This window comes from Agelaius tricolor, unplaced genomic scaffold (assembly GCF_023055355.1).
Source record: "Agelaius tricolor isolate 1412-34295 unplaced genomic scaffold, bAgeTri1.0.p SCAF_35, whole genome shotgun sequence".
In the NCBI taxonomy this organism is placed as follows: domain Eukaryota; kingdom Metazoa; phylum Chordata; class Aves; order Passeriformes; family Icteridae; genus Agelaius; species Agelaius tricolor.
Window position 1 is genome coordinate 783389 of NW_027269295.1, and position 19791 is coordinate 803179.

At 54.0% G+C, this 19791-nt stretch overlaps 1 protein-coding gene across 1 annotated transcript in view; it reads right to left on the reverse strand.

Annotated features, from left to right (window-relative positions):
- Positions 1-2415: 2415 nt before the first annotated feature.
- The window catches only part of STX8 (syntaxin 8), an 82811-nt gene continuing 65435 nt past the window's right edge, over positions 2416-19791 (reverse strand). Inside the window, exon 8 of the mRNA XM_071452647.1 lies at positions 2416-4149. Coding sequence (XP_071308748.1) covers positions 4082-4149 — 68 coding nt within the window. The 3' untranslated portion in view covers positions 2416-4081. The remainder of the gene's footprint in view (positions 4150-19791) is intronic.

A 19791-nucleotide genomic window follows, 5' to 3' on the forward strand; every position in this document is an offset into this window, starting at 1 on the left:
GGCTGCTGAGCAGTGCTGGCCCTTCCTGCCCATCCTGCAGGGCTCAGGGCTCCCTCAGCCCCATCCAGTGCTGGCCCTTCCAGCCCACCCCACAGGGCTCCCTCAGCTCCCCCAGCCCCATCCAGTGCTGGCCCTTCCAGCCCACCCTGCAGGGCTCCCTCAGCTCCCTCAGCCCCATCCAGTGCTGGCCCTTCCTGCCCACCCTGCAGGGCTCCCTCAGCTCCCTCAGCCCCATCCAGTGCTGGCCCTTCCTGCCCACCCTGCAGGGCTCCCTCAGCTCCCCCAGCTCCATCCAGGGGCTGCTGAGCAGTGCTGACCCTTCCTGCCCACCCTGCAGGGCTCCCTCAACTCCCCCAGCCCCATCCAGTGCTGGCCCTTCCAGCCCACCCTGCAGGGCTCAGGGCTCCCTCAGCCCCATCCAGTGCTGGCCCTTCCAGCCCACCCTGCAGGGCTCCCCCAGCTCCCCCAGCCCCATCCAGGGTCAGTGGGGCCAGAGCTGGTGGCCAGGCAAGGGCTGGTGGCACTGACAGCACACAGAGCTGGAGGTGGGGGAACTGAGGCACCAAAACACTTCCAGGGACAGAAATCCAGGCAAAAGGGGCTGCCAAGTGCTGGGGTCAGCCCAGCTGACCCGAGCCTTCAGCAGGGCTGGGGATTTATGAACCCAAAACCACAGCGGGGGCGGAAATGTCAGATCTTTATTGCAGGGACAAACGGGTGCCAAGCACCAGCGCTCTGCTCCCAGGGGCAAATGGGCTCCCAGGATGGAGGTGGCCACTTGTGCAGAGGTGACACGGTGCCTCTGAAGGGGGGGAGGCCTTTCCCACGGAGGGCTGCACTGGGGGGGTTTTCCCAGCCTGGTCCCAGCAGCAGAGTGGGAGAGGAACCATCCACACACCCAGCTCAGCCCAGGACCCAGGGAATGGGAAATGCCCAGCAGCGTGCCAGGATGATCCCGGCCCTCCTGCAGGAGGTGGGGATTTCTCCCAGCGCTGGGACATCCACGTCCTGCCCCCAGCACTGGGATTGTTGCTCTGGAAGCTGCTGAGCTCCTGAGCACGTCCTCCAGGAGAGAGATGAGGAGGTGGCAGGGAAGGCCAAGGCTGGGATGTCTCTGGGCACATTCCAGGAAGATCTTTGCTTGGGAAACCACTCCAGGTTGGCTCCTCCGCTGCTGCTGGGAGCCAAACCCCGGCATCTCTCGTATTTTAACTTTGCTTTTTCTTTAGTGGGGCAGGGAGACAGAAAAGCTTCCCTGCACACAGCAGAGTGCTGCCAAATCCACTGCTTTTTAATCAAATTCCTCACCAACACCACACATTCAATGCTACCTAAAGGGCAAGGCTGAGAGCCCCTTTGTTGGCCACAACAAGCAAGTCCTGCTGTTTCCACCCTTCCCAGGAGCTCACAGGAAAAATGTGCTGGGGGACCCAGTGGGTCAGAAAAGCTTTGAAAGCCTGGGTCAGAACAAAGTGCTGTGGAACTCTGACCAGGGTGAGCTCCATGTCCATCCTGCATGTCCTGGGAACTCAAACAAAGCCATCATTCCCTCCAGAAGTGGCAGCTTTAATTGGCAGCCCAGAAGTGGCAGTTTTAATTAGCAGCCCAGGGCCGTGGTCTGCTCTGAACAAAGCCCACGCTGCTCTCTGGCTGTCACTGCAGATCCACGGGGCTGCTCCAGAGCTGGCACTGAAATTCTGCTCCAGGTCTGGGGGCTGCTGCTGAGGAACAGCTCCAGGAGCATTCCCAGCATCCACAGAGCTGCAGGAATGCAGGGGTTTGGAACCTTTCCTTGCTGGAGCAGCCCTGCCTGAAGCTCCATTGCAAATCTGACATCAGCAATAACTCACAGCCCCTGCCTGTGCTCTTGGAAACCAGAGCACACCAAAGCAGCCCTGCCCTCCCTGACAGCCCCAAGGTGAAGCATCTCTCCAAGAAAACTGAGCAGGCACAGCCTGGGCTGCCCCTGGAAAGGCTTCAAGGCTTTCCCCAGCAGAGCACAGGGGCAGCTCCAGAGCAGCTCCAGCCTCCAGCTCTGAGTGTTGAGGATGGGCACAGAGCCCTGCCTGAAGCTGGAGGGGGCACAGCTGCATCTCGGGGCCTTTCTCACCAAGCTCCTTCTCCTGTCCCTCCCTGGGAGCACCAAGACAGGAAATGTTCTCTGGATGCAGGGGACAGCTCCCACAGCTCTCACAGCACCACCCATGGCAGGTGAAGAAGCTCTGAATCCCTGGGATCCCAGTGAGGGCCAGCCCTTGCAAGAGTGACAAATCTGGCACAATACACACAAAGTCTGACAGAAATTGCTTATTTCCTTCTCCAGACCAGCTCTTAGGACATGGCAGCGTTGGATAAATCATCCACAGACAACACAAGATAGGAGGAAACAATAAAACCCCAGGCAGAGAAACTGTATAGAAATGGATCAGCTTTAATCAGTATTTATTGCTTGCTCTATTAATCCTGAAATCAAACTGACATGTGTAACAAAATAATTATTCTCTTGGCCAGAAGCAAACATGTAATACTTCTTTTTCATTAGTTTTGAAATAGGTAATCCTTCCTCTCAGCTGTAGAAGGGTGTGAGAAGCTGTCAAAGGAAGAGCCAGAGCTCAGTGAGGACATTGACTGTGGTGCATCTCCCAGGGCCAGGCTGGCAGAGCCTCTGGGGAGCACACGAGGGCAGAGCTCTCCACTCTCACAGGCTGGGCTGAGTCCTGCTGCTGGTCAGGTCCCATCTGAGATCAGTAACTCACCAATAACCGTCCATGGGGATCAGTAACCCACCAATAACCATCCCTGGGGATCAATAACCCACCAATAACCATCCCTGGGGATCAATAACCCACCAATAACCATCCCTGGGGATCAATAACCCACCAATAACCACCCCTGGGGATCAATAACCCACCAATAACCATCCCTGGAGATCAATAACCCACCAATAACCATCCCTGGAGATCAATAACCCACCAGTAACCGTCCCTGGAGATCAATAAGCCCCCAATAACCATCCCTGGGATCAATATCCCACCAGTAACCGTCCCTGGGATCAATAACCCACCGAGCCTCCCCCAGGCGCTGAGCACTGACCCAGTCCCTGGTTCTGTGCAGCCCAGGGGCTCCTGCAGGGCTGTCCCTTCCCATCGTGGGAGCACCCAGAGGCAGCCATCCCCAGGCATTCCTGGAGCACAGCATTGTCCCAGAGCAGGGAACGCTGCTGTTCTCCAAAGCACTCCTGGATTTCCCTGCTTGGGGCCCCTGGGGTGTCCGGGGCAGGGCAGCAGCACCAGCTGTGCCCAGGTGCAGGAGAGGCGGCTCCATCCCACAGCTGCAGCTGCCCGAGTGCCACAGGAAGGTGGGAACAGTGGGATGAAACCCTGTTAGTGGGATGAAACCCTGTTAGTGGGATGAAATCCTTTTCCCACTGAAATCCTGCAGATCCCACCGAGCTCCTCGGCCAAGGAGAGCGGGGCTGCCTCGGGCTGCTGCAGTGGGGTCATTCCCAGCTGTGGGTTTGTTCAATCTGCTGCAGTGGGGTCATTCCCAGCTGTTCAATCTCCTGCAATGGGGTCATTCCCAGCTGTGGGTTTGTTCAATCTGCTGCAGTGGGGTCATTCCCAGCTGTGGCTGCTGCAATGGGGTCATTCCCAGCTGTGGGTTGGTTCAATCTGCTGCAGTGGGGTCATTCCCAGCTGTGGGTTTGTTCAATCTGCTGGGTTCATTCCCAGCTGTGGGTTTGTCCAGGCTGCTGCAATGGGGTCATTCCCAGCTGTGGGTTGGTTCAATCTCCTGCAGTTTGTTCAATCTGCTGGGTTCATTCCCAGCTGTGGGGTTGTCCAGGCTGCTGCAGTTTGTTCAATCTGCTGGGTTCATTCCCAGCTGTGGGTTTGTTCAATCTGCTGCAATGGGTTCATTCCCAGCTGTGGGTTTGTCCAGGCTGCTGCAGTTTGTTCAATCTGCTGGGTTCATTCCCAGCTGTGGGTTTGTCCCAGCGATGGATGGAGCTGATCCCTGCCCTCAGCAGGTCCTGCCCGAGCCCTGGGGCTCCCCTGGAGCAGCTGCCCCAGCTGGGTTGGGGTTACCCCGTGGGCCAGAGCGCGACCACAGCGATGGCGATGAGCAGCAGCACGATCACCACCAGCATCCCTGCAGGGAGAGCAAGGCTCAGGATTTCTGTGATTCAATTCCTCCTCCTCCCCTGCTCACCCCCACAGCCTGCACTGGTGACCTGAGCAGACACCTGGACCCAAACCCCACGTTGGCAGAGGGGTTCCTTCTTTTCCTGACCCCACAAATCAGAATTTCCCAGCAGGGCCTGTGGGGCACCTTCCTCCCTGAACATCTGCCACAGAAACATCAAGGGAGGTGTTTAACTCACAGCAAGGCCAGCTGAGCTTTGCTAGAATCCCCCTGTACCATCCCACTGGGGCAAAGGATTATTCAGGAGGAAATCCACGCTGCAGCAGGAAATTGTTTCCAACACAAAGTACTCCTGCCTTCAGACAGAACTCAGTGCAGGGCTGGGCTGTCAGGCATGGACCCCCCTGGGGCAACAGGGATCATCCCACAGTGCCCTGCCCCACCTGTGCCCCACCCTGCCCCAAACCCACTGATCCCTGCAGAGCTTCATGACAAATGAGATTGTACGAGGTGGGGTCCCTCCCCTCTCCCTAACTCCCCATTTCTCAGCACGAACCCTCCCCTTTCTCTCCCATTCTTTAGAGGAAAGCAAGAAATGTTTCAGTGAGAACACCCTGGATCCACCTCCCAAAGCACCCCCAATAAACAAACTCCTCACCCAGCTGGATCCCTGTGCTGGGCACTGGCATCACACCCACGGGCATCCTCCCCTGGGCTTCAATGATCTTTTAATTAAGAGGCTTTTATTTGTGCTCAGTATCTGCTGTGTGCGGTCTCCCTGCCCGAGCTGAGGGAATGCAGAGGGTTCCAAGAGTGGAAAACCTGTCCCTTCCTCTCTCTGCTCACTCAGGACTATTACTCAACCACTTACAGTATTTACAAGTCCAGCTCATGGCAATTAAAAAAGGATGTATTGAAATAAACTCCTCCTTCCAAGCTGGAAAAGGATATTAGACACTGCTTTTTGTAAATAGTGTCATGTTTTCTGTGCAGAAACTGTTCCTCTGCCAGGGGGCCAGGATTTTTTTTTCCAGGGAAATAAGAGTTGCCACCAACAGTATTTTTTTTTTCTCTTATGCTCAGCTGAAACCATTTGTGATCCCATCCATCCCTGCCCTCTGGCAGTGGGAGCCATTCCCTGTGTCTGTCCCTCCATGCCTTGTCCCCAGTCCCTCTCCAGCTCTCCTGGAGCCCCTCCAGGCCCTGGAAGGGCTCTGAGCTCTCCCTGGAGCCTTCTCCTCTCCAGGCTGAGCAGCCACAACTTCCTCACCCTTTCAGTCTCGAATTTTTTACACCCTAACATACATTTTGGAGTTTTCAACAGAGCCAGAAGCAAATAATTTGCCTAAATAGGGAAGAAGTAAGATCTGATAAAGCTGCCACATTCCCATTCTCTGTTATGTTTTGCACTGGAGGGAGAAGTTTTTAGAGGGTGCAAATCCTTCACACAGTTTCAGTGCAGCAGAGTTTATGGACTCCAGCAATTAAGACACAACCGAGATCGGCAGCTTGGAAAATACTCCCTAGGTGTGAATTACTAATGATACAGGGGCAGTTAATGGGGTGTAATTATTCTCTGACAAGTCCCAAGAAAAACTGCACATAAACCCCAAATTATCCCCAGCAGGAAGAGGGGAAGGTGGGGGCTGATAAAGGATTGCTAATGGGCAGTGCTGGGTGAGGGAAGTGCAGGGCACACTCAGGGCACTGAGAGAGGGGACAGCAAAGTGAAATAAACCTCAGTGCATCCCTGGGAAAGGACTGGAATTAAAAACCTGCAGCCAAAAAGGTCAAGAGCTGTCCTTGTCCCAGCTGAGGTGGGAGAGGCAGAACTACTGAGCCCAGGGACACAGAGCCAGGAGCACAGGGCTCACACACATCCCCAAGCACCCCTCACACCACCCAGAGCAGCTGCTGCACACATTTCCCCCATGAACCACACAACAGCAGATTAGAAGGATCTGGAGGTTTTAAACCTGGGTGTTTCACATGCTTTCCCCACTAAAGCTGTGGATAGGATCTGACAGGAATTCTGCATTCTGAGGTCCCTGCCTGCTTTGCCTTTTTTTGCTGAAATGCTATGAAATATAAATATTCCCCCTGACAAGCTCAAAGAGAGGTTCAGGAATCAAAGCCATTCTTAAAGTCAACAGGAGTCAGAAGAGAACAAAGGAAAGGTTCTCGTGCAAAGGGAAACATTCCAGGAATACAAATCCCAACTGCATCCCAGGGAAAGGTGGGAAGCAGAAATCTCTGTGCAATTACAGAGCAAGTAATCAAGGCAGGCTGCAGTAAATGCCATGCTCCTGAAAATCCCTGTTAGAGGCTCTGGGGCAGTGCTCCAGCTGCTGATCCCAATGCTGATCCAGCTGCTGATCCAGGGGCTGATCCAGGGGCTGATCCATTGCTGATCCCTCACTGCTGATCCAGGGGCTGATCCAGCTGCTGATCCCATTGCTGATCCCTCACTGCTGATCCCAGTGCTGATCCCAGTGCTGATCCCAGTGCTGATCCCTCACTGCTGATCCATCACTGCTGATCCCACTGCTGATCCCATTGCTGATCCCTCACTGCTGATCCCATTGCTGATCCCATTGCTGATCCCTCACTGCTGATCCCACTGCTGATCCCACTGCTGATCCCAGTGCTGATCCCTCACTGCTGATCCATCACTGCTGATCCCTCACTGCTGATCCATTGCTGATCCCTCACTGCTGATCCCTCACTGCTGATCCCTCACTGCTGATCCATTGCTGATCCCACTGCTGATCCCTCATTGCTGATCCCAGTGCTGATCCCAGTGCTGATCCCATTGCTGATCCCATTGCTGATCCCAGTGCTGATCCCAGGGCTGATCCCTCACTGCTGATTCCTCATTGCTGATCCCATTGCTGATCCCACTGCTGATCCCACTGCTGATTCCTCACTGCTGATATTCCCTCACTGGGGACATTCAGAGAGCCAACACAGCCCAGTGTGGTTGGGTGCTGAATTCAATGCTGGTTTCAGCCCATTCAAAGGATTCTGAGCACGTGCCTGTGTGTGTGGGGCCAGCTCCTGTGCCCTGGCTTCAGAAGCTGCAGGGCTGCACCCAAGCCCATTTCAGCAATGTCCAACTTGCATCTGGCAAACCCCATCCCAGAACTGAGGTGAGCCCATGGCAATGCCCTGCCCTGTGCCTGCAGAGAGGAGCTGAGGGCAGGCACCCTGCACCAAGCCCTGGGCACCCCCAGCACCTGTCAGTGAGTATTTCTGGGAACAGCAGCTCTCCTTGGGGTTTTCCCTGTCTTTCCTGATGATCTGAGTGTAGTGTCACTCCCAGGTTCAACACTGGTGTCTTTTTATAGATGATAAAATAATAATAAATAGCATGGTCAGACTTTAAAGAGCCTGTATAGCATTCCATTATCTGGAAAAGGCAGCTTGGTTTAGGCCAAGGAAGTTATATTCCCACAGAACTGTCTATCCAGAAGTTTATGAATAAGACTTCTTTTATAAGGGACGTGGAGCAGTAACTTTAAACACATAATTGTTGTTTTATAGGGCAGCAGAGAGGCAGGGCAAGGATGGGACCTTCAGCACGAGGCCTGGCTGCTTTCCTCCAGGACTCCTATTTAATATCACAGTTTGAAAGAACCCAAACTTTATCTGCTGCTTCAGTAAGTTAATTTTAAGCCCGTGTTGCCAGATATATGGCAGAAACCCTGCCCAAATCCCCTCAAAGCCCTGCTTTGGGAGGCAGAGAGAACCAGCCTGGAGGCTGGCTCTGAACCCTCTGCACATACCTAAAGCACTACTTTCACATGGCAAGCACCCCAAGAAATCCATCTTGCTGTCCTTTATGTTCCCTGCAGAAGAGCCAAGCCCTTTCTCCCCCCAAAGCCATAAAACCCTTTCCCTCCAACACTTTCCCCGTGCTGGGTATTCCATTTGTGCTGCATTAAGAAGCACTTGAGCAGCAATCCCACGCTATTAAGCTGCCTTGTGTGTGACTCCAGCCCCGTTCCTCCACCTGCAGCTCCGAGCCCACCTCTCTGGAGGTTTTTCCTTTATTAGTTTTGTGACAGCCAAACGTTTTCTTGGGCGAGAGGGCCGGGGAAACGCTCCTCAGCCGCCCGCCCCAGCAACCTGGCCCTTATTGCTTTTGACCTTCCTTTTCAACTGCTCTGCCTGCAGAAATTCAACACTACAATTGTACCTCGCAGCCCTGACATCAAAATCATTGGCAGGTCTCAGAGAAATCAAGAGCAGGCTGCGCCAGGTTATTAAAGGCTCCAAATGTTCATGTGTTTCACTGGGTCTAGAGGAGGGGGAGAAGGCACTCCTCAAAAAAAGCTGAGCTCCTTGGAAACAACAATATTGCATTATTAATTCCTTATTTGGAAGAAAGAACAGCCCAGGTCGTTCCTATGTGAGATGAAAAGGCTCTGGGTCTATGAGTTATTGCACATTTGGAGCTGTTCATGCTGTGCCAGATTAACCCAAAAAAACGATTTATCTGAGGGGAAGGTGCAGACTTTGTTTGTGCACTTTAACTCCTCAGTCAACATTATTTCACACGCCAGAAATTGCATTTTTGTGGGCTTTGGTCACGCCAGGTTGGAGCTGGGATTCCCTCTGGGGCACACAGAGAGTTTGGTGCTAACAGAGGCTCTGCTCAGGGCCTGGAGATCCCTCAGGTCACTGACAGAAGGGTCTGTGGGCAAACAGAGTGGGGCTAAAACCCAGCAGGGTGAGAACCATCCCCACCAGAACTCACACACCAGATCAGCCCAGAAGCAGCGTGGAGGGAGCTCATATCCAAACCCTTCTGCCTTCAGCAACCAAATAACCCCAAACTTTGGGTCCCAAGCGCCATGTGCAGCCTGGCTGAGGGCAGGCAAGTGAGAGAAGTGTTTCTCTAATCCATTATTGTTACCCTTCCGTTTGCTTCTTTGTTCATCTGCTTTTCAATCACAGACCCATGGCAGGTGATGCCCTGAACTGCTTCCAAGCACAACTGCCCCGAAATCCCAAATCTCCTCCAGGAGTGGCACAAGCCCAAGCTCTCCCCAGGCTCAGGGCTTTGCTCCCAGCCTCCAGCTGCTGCTCAGGTTTCAGCTGCCCCAAGGCAAGGTCACCCCCTGCCTTTGGAGGCTTTGGGGTGCCCCATGTGTCTGTGTGTCTGCTGAGCCATTCCTGCTCTGCCCTGGGAACCAGAGCTCAGCAAGGGCAGCTCAAAGGCAGGAGAGTTTCCCATGGAAATGAGGAAATTTAAATTATTTTCCCTTCTGAGCCACCAGAAGTGAAGCTCAGAGACAGATTCTTGTTCAGAGCTGAAGACAAGGCAAGAGCACAGCAAGAACTGAACTGTCACAAGTCTCAACTTTCAGAGGAGTCTGTGGGAAAGGGAACACTTGGAGCTAAATTTGTACCTCCTTTAAATAGCAGCAGGTAGCTGGGAGAGGACAATGGTGGAGAAATGGTTCAGGTACCTCTGAGCCACGGTGGCTGAACCAGAGAGCTTTAGAGGAATCCACACCTGAACACCTCCTGCAAAAACACTGGGACATAAAACCATTGCCTGGGCTCAGCACTGCATCAGGAGCAGGTGGGAGAGGCAGCAGCTTCCCCAGCCCAAAAACCCCAAATCAACCCAAAACTGGCAAGCTCAACCCACCTCTGCCTGTTCTGAGGGTGGGCTGGGGCAGAGCTGTGCAGTCACCCAGCCCCAAGCTGGAAACATCCTCGTGGATTTTCCTTTTGTTCCTCTGAGTGACTCCACAACTTTCCTTGCTTGGCCCCACACCATCCCCAGACTCTTTCCAGCCCCAAAGGTCACTGGCAGATGTGGTCACTGGATTTCTTTGCATGTGCCTTGTTTTTCTTCCCTTTTTTTTAATTAAACAAGCACACAGCCACAGTTTCCAGCTGTCCTTCCTCCAGACTCCCGGGCATTCTTTCCCTTGCATCAGGGACAGCCAGGAGCAGGAGCAGCTGAGGGATATTCAGCATTTCTGAGCCCAGAGCTGCAGCCTGGAATGGGACCTGTGCAAGTGCCACGCACCTCAACGTGCACCAAAGGTCTCCCAGGAGAAAGGAAACAAAACAGCTCAGAGAAGAGCACAAAGGGTCTAAAAATCCCTAATTTCATATGAGGGTCACTCAGCTCACTCCAGCGAGCCCAGCCAAGCCCAAGGTGTCACCTGAACCCTTTTGCTCTGGAAAAACCAGCAGGAAGGGTGAGAAAGCACAGGTTTGACTGGGATTTCCCCATCTCCAGCAGAAGATATCCCCCAGGCCATGAGCCATGAGGAACAGCAGGGTTTGCCATGAGCTGTGCCATGGAGCTGGGGTGGGGAGAGCAGCTGGGACCAGGGAGTGCAGGAGAGGCAGGGAAAGCTCTCCTGGCAACAGGAAATCCAAGGCTCCTGATGGAAAACCCAGCCAGGTGGGACCTTGGGCAGCAGCAGCCACAGAGCACTGAGGAGATTTCTCACTGCACTCCCAGCCTGGAGATTCAGCTGCAGCCTGGGCCAAGCTCATCCCAGAGCTGGGGCAGTGTCCTGAGGGCTCTCCCACATCCCTGTCTCCATGGACCTTGTCCAGCTCAGCCTCCCTGCCCAGCCCCAGCTCCAGCAGGGGATGCAGCAGCCCAGCCCAGCTGGCAAACTCCAAAGGGTTTTCCTGAAAGGAGGGGTCAAAGCCCAGCCCTGCTACCTGCAGCAGCCTGGGGACAGGCAGAAGCTGTGACAGATGATCTCAGCAGGGAACTGCTGTCCCTGCACCACCAGCCCAGTAAAAACAAATGGGCAAAGAGAAAGAATCAAATGAAAGGGCAGCTCTGCTGGCCTGGCACAGAAGGGACATCTGCCCACGTCCATCTGCCACCAGCCCCACACCCTGGCTTTGTTTTTGGGGGGGTCACTTGTCTGCCATTGTGGCTGCCTGAACTGCCTCCCCAGGACACCAGGGCCAGACAGGGAAAAAGGTGGGAACGTGGGGAGAAGGAGGAGGCAACCACGAGCTCTGCTCAGATGCATCGCTAAATTGTCCCATCAGGCTCCTCAATCACTTGGGAAAGGATTCCCTTTTGCCTCTGCCTTTGTTTTCCACCCTGGCGAGGGCTGGGATCGCTCCCTCCCTGCTTACATGGACATATTACAGCACCAAAATGCTTCCAAAGGGTTTCCAGCATCCCATGAAAAAAATAAACAAGAAATAAAAACAACCCCAGCTCGGCCGAACGAGCGGAACAGCAACAGCAACAACCTCAAAGTTTTACTGATCCATCTGACCCTGCAGGGACAACCTCAACGAGGCACTGAGCAAGGAGAACCTGCACACAGAAAGGTCAGATCGTGTTGCTGTCACTCATTTAAGGTGCATTAAGTGCTCCTGAAGGCTGCTCCATGTGTCTCCGATTTGCCCAAGTGCCCTGCTCACCCAGGAATTGCAGGAACTGCTGGGAATGGGCTCTGCTGGCTGCCCGGGATGCCTGGCTGAGTGCTCGGCAGGGCTGAGATTTCCATACAAATTGCAAAGCTCCTAAATGGCTTCCTCAGCACAGGGCCGGGGGTGGAAACGGGAGAATCTTTAATGATTAGTTCCTTATGGCTCCCACATTCTTGAAGCATATTTCTCGCAGTCCCTGGAACACTCCGGCATTCTTGATTGCAAAATGGCAATAAGTGATTTCCTTTAAAAGCCTCGTCTCTTATTGAAATACTAAAAATACCCCACTAGCCCCACTGCACTGCAGCCTCTCTCTTTCCTGGACAGGCCCCATCAACCCTGATGGATTCTGTTTTGAAGGCAGCAATAAACATTTCAGCATGGGCCGTTCAATCCACTTCATAATAGATCTTGCATTTCCAGTGGAGCCCTCCTAGCACCATAAATCATCTTTACACAGACTTAAGTATGAGAAACTCCAGCTCAAAATCAGCCTGGACTTTTTTTCCTCCTTTTTAGAAATTAAGAATGGGCACAAAACAGCCGAGAATTAAATGTGTGACAACTTTAAACACGAAACCACTGGTGTGACCCTGCAAACCAGGGCTGCTGCAGTGGTCAGAGCCACACTGTGCACTGCTGCTCCAGTCAATCCACTTGACACAAACCTACCCTGGTGGGGTGAGAAACTCAGAGAAACCTCCCTGCACATCCACTCCACCCAAACAAACACGGCTTTCAGGTCTGGGACACTCTGGCTGCTGCTGATTTCCAAAGCCACAGATGAAGATTAATGGCACTGCACGCCTGAGCTGCTTCCACACAGCCAGAACTCCTCGGGTTTCTCCAGTCCATGCAGACTGGAAGCCCAAACTGTTCTCCCCTCTGCTCATGGTGTCTCTCCCCATCTGCTGCAGAGCTTGGAGAAAGCTCAGAGATAATTCCAGGTACACAGCAAGGAGACTCCTGCCCGAGCCAGGGAGGCCAGGGAGCTGCTGAGGGGTCCCACAGCCTGGATTCCCTGGATTCCCACTGGATTCCCTGGATTCCCACTGGATTCCCTGGATTCCCAGTGTCCTGAGCCTTGGGAGCCCTTGGGAAGGCCAGGGAGCTGCTGAGGGGTCCCACGGCCTGGATTCCCTGGATTCCCACTGGATTCCCTGGATTCCCAGTGTCCTGAGCCTTGGGAGCCCTTGGGAAGGCCAGGGAGATTCTGAGGGGTCCCACAGCCTGGATTCCCTGAATGGAGCCCAAAGGTGTCCCCACAGCCCCAGCTGCTCTCAGAAAGGCCCTTCCCAGCCCACCAGAGCTGCTTTGGGAAGCCCAGCACAGCAGGGACAGAGCCCTGGAGTAGGAAAGGGATTTTCACCTCAAACACAAAAGGCAAAAAAGTCTTGATGTCCTCCTGGCTGGATCTTTAAACACTCAGGTGAAACGGCCTTGATTTTAGCACCAACACCCCTTTGGATGCAGAGTTCCAGCCCAGTTTCTGCTGGGTGCAGCCTGCCTGGAGAATTCTTGACACTCATACAGCTGTTGTTTTGTTGGGAATTGTGTTTTCACAACTCAAAGAACAGCCCTGCTTTTAGAAACTTGCTCAACCTTTGGCAATTCAGCCTAATCAGCAGAGAAAACTGCAGAAAGCAGCAACCAAATCCTCCTTATTAATACCATTTACAGCTGCTAACAACTCCAAGAACCTTCTAGAAATGCCAAGGGAAACAGGGTGGGTGAAACAATCCCTTGCAAACCACTGAGCCAATATACACAAGAATTGTGATAAGAAATTAGGTTTGACTTGCACAATCACTTTAAAAGTTTTTGGAAAATGGAGTCAGAAGAGCAGGAGGCTGATGAAATAACAGAGTTCAGTAGCAACGCGAAAATTTCGTGCCGATGAAGTGGGGAATTCAATCCTTGCTGAATTCTTGACATCATTTAGATGTTAACAGAAGTTTCTTCTCCAAAAAAAGAAGGCAAGGCATCTTTAAAGCCCACACACAGATCCCTGACTCCTATATGCAGAGTACTACACAGAACTATTTTGGTTTTGGACGACTGCATTGTCTCATGTGTCAGGATGGCTATTTGATTTTCTTTTATTCTTTAATTTCAGCCTCGAGCAGAGCCAAACCTGCACAATTTATGCACGTGCAGTGCAAGAGGTCCCCTCTCATTTTGTGTCAAAAAATAAAAAGAAAAAGAGAAGAGAGAGGAGGAGGGAAAAACCACGGCATCATTTCATGCCTGTGCCTTCCTAAAACCCGAGAAGTTGACGGGCTCCTCACTCCAGGGCCCTGCTGTGCCTCCCCACAGGACAGACCCGACTGCCCCAGCACCTGCACGCAGGAAATGAGGAAATCACTGCTGGGAACGGCTGCTGGGAGCCCTGGCAGGGGTGACAGGAACGGGGTGTCACTGTGTCACTGTGTCACTGTCACTGTGTCACTGCTGTGTCACTGTCACTGTGTCACTGTCACTGTGTCACTGTGTCACTGTCACTGTGTCACTGCTGTGTCACTGTCACTGTGTCACTGTCACTGTGTCACTCTGTCACTGTGTCACTGTCACTGTGTCGCTGCTGGGAACGGCTGCTGGGAGCCCTGGGAGGAGTGACAGGAACGGGGTGTCACTGTGTCACTGTGTCACTGTCACTGTGTCATTGTCACTGTGTCACTGTGTCACTGTCACTGTGCCACTGTCACTGTCACTGCTGGGAACGGCTGCTGGGAGCCCTGGCAGGGGTGACAGGAACGGGGTGTCACCGTGTCACTGTCACTGTGTCACTGTCACTGTGTCACTGCTGTGTCACTGTCACTGTGTCACTGTCACTGTGTCACTGTGTCACTGTGTCACTGTCACTGTGTCACTGCTGGGAACGGCTGCTGGGAGCCCTGGCAGGGGTGACAGGAACGGGGTGTCACCGTGTCACTGTCACTGTGTCACTGTGTCACTGTCACTGTGCCACTGTCACTGTCACTGTGTCACTGTGTCACTGTGTCACTGTCACTGTGTCACTGTGTCACTGTCACTGTGCCACTGCTGTGTCACTGTCACTGTCACTGCTGGGAATGGCTGCTGGGAGCCCTGGGAGGAGTGACAGGAACGGGGTGTCACCGTGTCACTGTCACTGTGTCATTGTCACTGTGCCACTGCTGTGTCACTGTCACTGTGTCACTGTCACTGTCACTGTGTCACTGCTGTGTCACTGTCACTGTGTCACTGTGTCCCTGCTGTGTCACCGTGTCACTGCTGTGTCACTGTCACTTGCTGGGAAGGGCTGCTGGGAGCCCTGGCAGGGGTGACAGGGTGTCACTGTGTCACTGTGTCACTGTGTCCCTGCTGTGTCACCGTGTCACTGCTGTGTCACTGTCACTGTGCCACTGTCACTGTGTCACTGTCACTGTGTCACTGCTGTGTCACCGTGTCACTGTGTCACTGTGTCACTGTGTCACTGTGTCACTGCTGTGTCACTGTGTCACTGTCACTGTGCCACTGCTGGGAATGGTGTGCTGGGAGCCCTGGGAGGAGTGACAGGAACAGGGTGTCACTGTGTCCCTGCTGTGTCACTGCTGTGTCACTGTGTCACCGTGTCACTGTTCTGGGAACAGCGTGCTGGGGACAGCTGGGAGGGGTGACAGGAACAGGGTGTCACTGCTGTGTCGCTGTGTCACTGTCACTGTGTCATAGCTCTGTGTCTCCATCCCAGTGGGGATTTCTGCCCAGCAGCCCCAGCAGAGCCCTGGCAGAGCCTGCAGAGAGCAGCATGGGCTGGAACCTTCTCTGTGTCACTGCTGTGTCACTGTGTCACTGTCACTGTGCCACTGCTCTGGGAACAGCATGCTGGGGATACCTGGCAGGGGTAACAGGAGCAGGATGTCACTGCTGTGTCACTGTGTCACTGCCACATCATTGTGTCACTGTGTCCCTGCTGTCACTGTGTCACTGTCACTGTGTCACAGCCCTGCACCCCCAGCAGAGCCCTGGCAGAGCCTGCAGAGAGCAGCACGGGCTGGAACCTTCTCTGTGTCACTGTGTCACTGTGTCACTGCCATGTCATTGTGTCACTGCTGTGTCACTGCTGTGTCACTGCTGTCACTGTGTCGCTGTCACTGTGTCACTGTCACTGTGTCACTGTGTCACTGTGTCACTGTCACTGTGTCACAGCCCTGCACCCCCAGCAGAGCCCTGGCAGAGCCTGCAGAGAGCAGCACGGGCTGGAACCTTCTCTGGTGCCTCTGGAGTTGTTGTGTCCCACCCCTGGCAGTGCCCAGGGCCAGGCTGGGCAGGGGACAGTGGGAGGTGTCCCTGCCATGGCACGGGTGGCACTGGATGGGCTTTAAGGTCCTTCCCAACCCAAACCACTCTAGGACTGTATATTCTGCATCACATTTTCCTTTCGGAGAACATTTCCCCTTTTCAGCTCCTTAAGGTTATTCCCAGATATGTGTGGGGGCTGACAGAAAAGAAAGATAAATATATAAAATTAAGGGGAAAAAAATATCTGTGTAAGGACTGGAGCCTGTATCAAACAAACAACCAGCATAAAAATACTTGGGAGCCATTAGCTGCCTGATTTACTAATTTCTTTTTTTATTGCTGGAGTCTAATCCTGCAGTAAAATCCACAGAGCTTTTCCCCTCACACTTGCAGGGGGAGAAGAAACCCCCCCAGCAGGGAGGCACAGAAATCTCCCTGGACCATTTGTCTGAGCGCTGCTCTGCCCAAAGCCAGGATGCTCCAGATGCTTTTGAAATAGCTCTGTTTTGATAGAATTACCAGCACTGTCCCTTATTAATCATGTTGCCACTACAGGTCCCTCTGGAGTGTTTGCTTAGCCCAGACTTTTCCAAACTCTTCCAGTTTCCTCTCCATTTATTAAAAGATGACCACGGTTAAAGCAAACCCCTGCTACTACAGAACAGAAGGGAAAATAAGGGGAGAGAGAGGGAAAAATCACCTTTAACCATGGCTTTTCCTCTATTCCCAGAAGAACCTCCCCAAAGCACTGGTCTCAGTCTTTGTCTCCCTGGCTGTTTAGGGCAGCATTAGGATTCAAGGAGCACTTCCCTGGATGGCACTGTTTGAGCTGGGATCATTGGGAGAAATTTGGTGCTGGCACAAGCCCTCAGTGCCCGCAGTCCCTGAGCTCCTGAGTGCTGCAGAGCCAGGCTGGAGTGCTCTGCTGGCTGGGAACAGAGCCCTGGCACCCTGCAGGACTGGACCTGCTGAGGGCAGGGCCTCCAAACACTCCCCATTCACCAAGGGAACCCACCATGAAGGCAGGGACAGCCCCTGGGCTGGCACAGAAAGGGGAAGCTTAACCCAGCACAGCCCCCACAGTGCCCAGCACGGGAGTGGGGAGTGAGGGCAAAACTGCTGGCATGGAGGGCACTGATGGGCACTGCTGAGGATGGAGGGCACTGATGGCATGGAGGGCACTGCTGGGATGGAGGGCACTGCTGGGCATGGAGGGCATTGCTGGGCACTGATGGCATGGAGGGCACTGCTGGGCACTGCTGGGCATGGAGGGCACTGCTGGGATGGAGGGCACTTCTGGGATGGAGGGCACTGCTGGGATGGAGGGCACTGCTGGGCATGGAGGGCATTGCTGGGCATTGATGGCATGGAGGGCACTGCTGGGCACTGCTGGGCACTGCTGGGATGGAGGGCACTGCTAGGCATGGAGGGCACTGCTGGGATGGAGGGCACTTCTGGGGTCCCTGGGCAATTCCTGCTGGAACCCTGCCCTTCCTGGGGTCCCTGGCAATCCCTGGAGCCCTGCCCTTCCCCAGGGCCCTGCTCTGGGGCTGGCAGCACCATGGATGTGGAACTGGCCTGAGCTGACCTCCAGCCCCTGCTCCCATGGAGGCTCCGTGTGTGCCATGGATCAGCCACGGCTGCAGGAGGGTTCTGCTCCTGCCAGTGCCCATTTCCTACCCCAAATCTGGAGGATGCCATGGATCAGCCACAGCTGCAGGAGGGTTCTGCTCCTGCCAGTGCCCATTTCCTACCCCAGAGCTGAGGATGGGCTCCAAAGGAAAGGATCTGCAGTGCACACAAAATGCTGCCTAGGAAAGCTTCCCACGTGGGCTCTGATTGGGAAGATCCCCATTTATCCCCCAGATTTCACATTGTTTTGAGGACTCTGCTGTCTGCAAAGCATTAACTCCAACCAAGTGATACAATTCTGCTAAAATTACACTCCTAAGCCAGCTATGTCTATCTGAGTCACAGAACAAATATGCCTATGCAATTTCAATAAAACCTGCACAGTTTCTCCAGTGTTCAGCCTCTCTTCCTGCCTCTGCTCCCACCAAGGCAGCACAGGCTGACCACGTATCACAGAGCCCATCTCCCAGCAGGAATTCCACTCACAGGGTTTGGCTTTAGGAGGAGGCAAATTAAAAACAGAGTTGAAGGGATGCTTACCCTTTTATTTTTAGCACAATCAAGGTCTGGTGGGAGGGAATCCTAATAAAATTTAAAAGGGAGCACTTCTAATGGAGCATCCTTAATTTTATAATGAAGAAGTGGATGCAGTGGTTCGTTTCTGCTTACTAGCAGCTTTTTAATTTGTTATTTTGATATTGTTCACTGTGGTTTTCATGGCTTTGAGGGGAGGTTTTTAGCAGGACCAGCTGCCAAGAACATCTCCCAGTTAGCTGCTTTGGTCATCAGTCAGTAGCTGCCATTAACACAGCAGTTTCTACCTGCAAATCCAATAATTCCAGAGCTACCAAACATCATTTTCCCTCGAGATTAGTTTTGGTGGAGAAAAACACCCTTTGGAAGGCAAACCAATTTTTTTTTATTTTATTTTAAGTATTTTAGCTATCAAAACACATGGTGCAGCCCGGACTGGAGCTGCCCATAGCAGCTCTGCTCCTCAGCCAGCATGGCAGTGAACATGGGAAAGCTGCAGCTCCAGCTGCTCCAATTAACTCCCAGCACCTTCCCCGGAGCCCAGACAATCCCGGGCTGCTTGTCATGCAAACAACCCGGGAGCTGCATTCTCCAGAGCAGCGCAAGTGACTGAGTTAAGGAGATTACTGGGGAAGGAGCCACACTCAGCAGCTTTATGAGACGATTAGACCCTGGGAAATTCACACCCCAAATCCCCGGGCCCTGACAGAGCACATTGATCCCCAGCTCCAGGATCCTCCTCAGTCAGGAACCGCCCTGGCAGCATCAAACATTCCCTTCCCAGTGAGCCTCCACCAGCTCTTCCCCCAGCCAGCCTCAGAGGGAGATTCTGCTAAAGATTGTACGAGGGGAGAGGCTGCAGCAGCTCATGTTCAACAGCTGCTCAGAAAGAGCTGCCCTCTGTCACCAGTGGGCTTGGAGCAAGGCTGGGAGCAGCAGCGACACCCAGAGCAGTGCCCAGAGTCCCCCTGGCACCTGGGACCAGCAGTGACACCCAGAGCAGTGCCCAGAGCCCCCCTGGCACCAGCAGTGACACCCAGAGCAGTGCCCAGAGTCCCCCTGGCACCTGGGACCAGCAGTGACACCCAGAGCAGTGCCCAGAGCCCCCCTGGCACCAGCAGTGACACCCAGAGCAGTGCCCAGAGCCCCCCTGGCACCAGCAGTGACACCCAGAGCAGTGCCCAGAGCAGTGCCCAGAGCAGTGCCCAGAGTCCCCCTAGCACCAGCAGTGACACCCAGAGCAGTGCCCAGAGCCCCCCTGGCACCTGGGACAGCAATGACACCCAGAGCAGTGCCCAGAGTCCCCTGGCACCAGCAATGACACCCAGAGCAGTGCCTGGCACAGAGCTGGCACAGGCACTGAGGGTGGCATTCCCTGCTGGCAGAGCTGGCACAGGGAATCAGGGTGGCATTCCCTGCTGGCACAGCTGGCACAGGCACTGAGGGTGGCATTCCCTGTTGGCACAGAGCTGGCACAGGGAATCAGGGTGGCATTCCCTGTTGGCAGAGCTGGCACAGGCAATCAGGGTGGCATTCCCTGCCTGCAGAGCTGGCACAGGCACTGAGGGTGGCATTCCCTGCCTGCAGAGCTGGCACAGGGAATCAGGGTGGCATTCCCTGCAGGCAGAGCTGGCACAGGCACTGAGGGTGGCATTCCCTGCTGGCACAGCTGGCACAGGCACTGAGGGTGGCATTCCCTGCAGGCAGAGCTGGCACAGGCACTGAGGGTGGCATTCCCTGCCTGCAGAGCTGGCACAGGCAATCAGGGTGGCATTCCCTGCTGGCAGA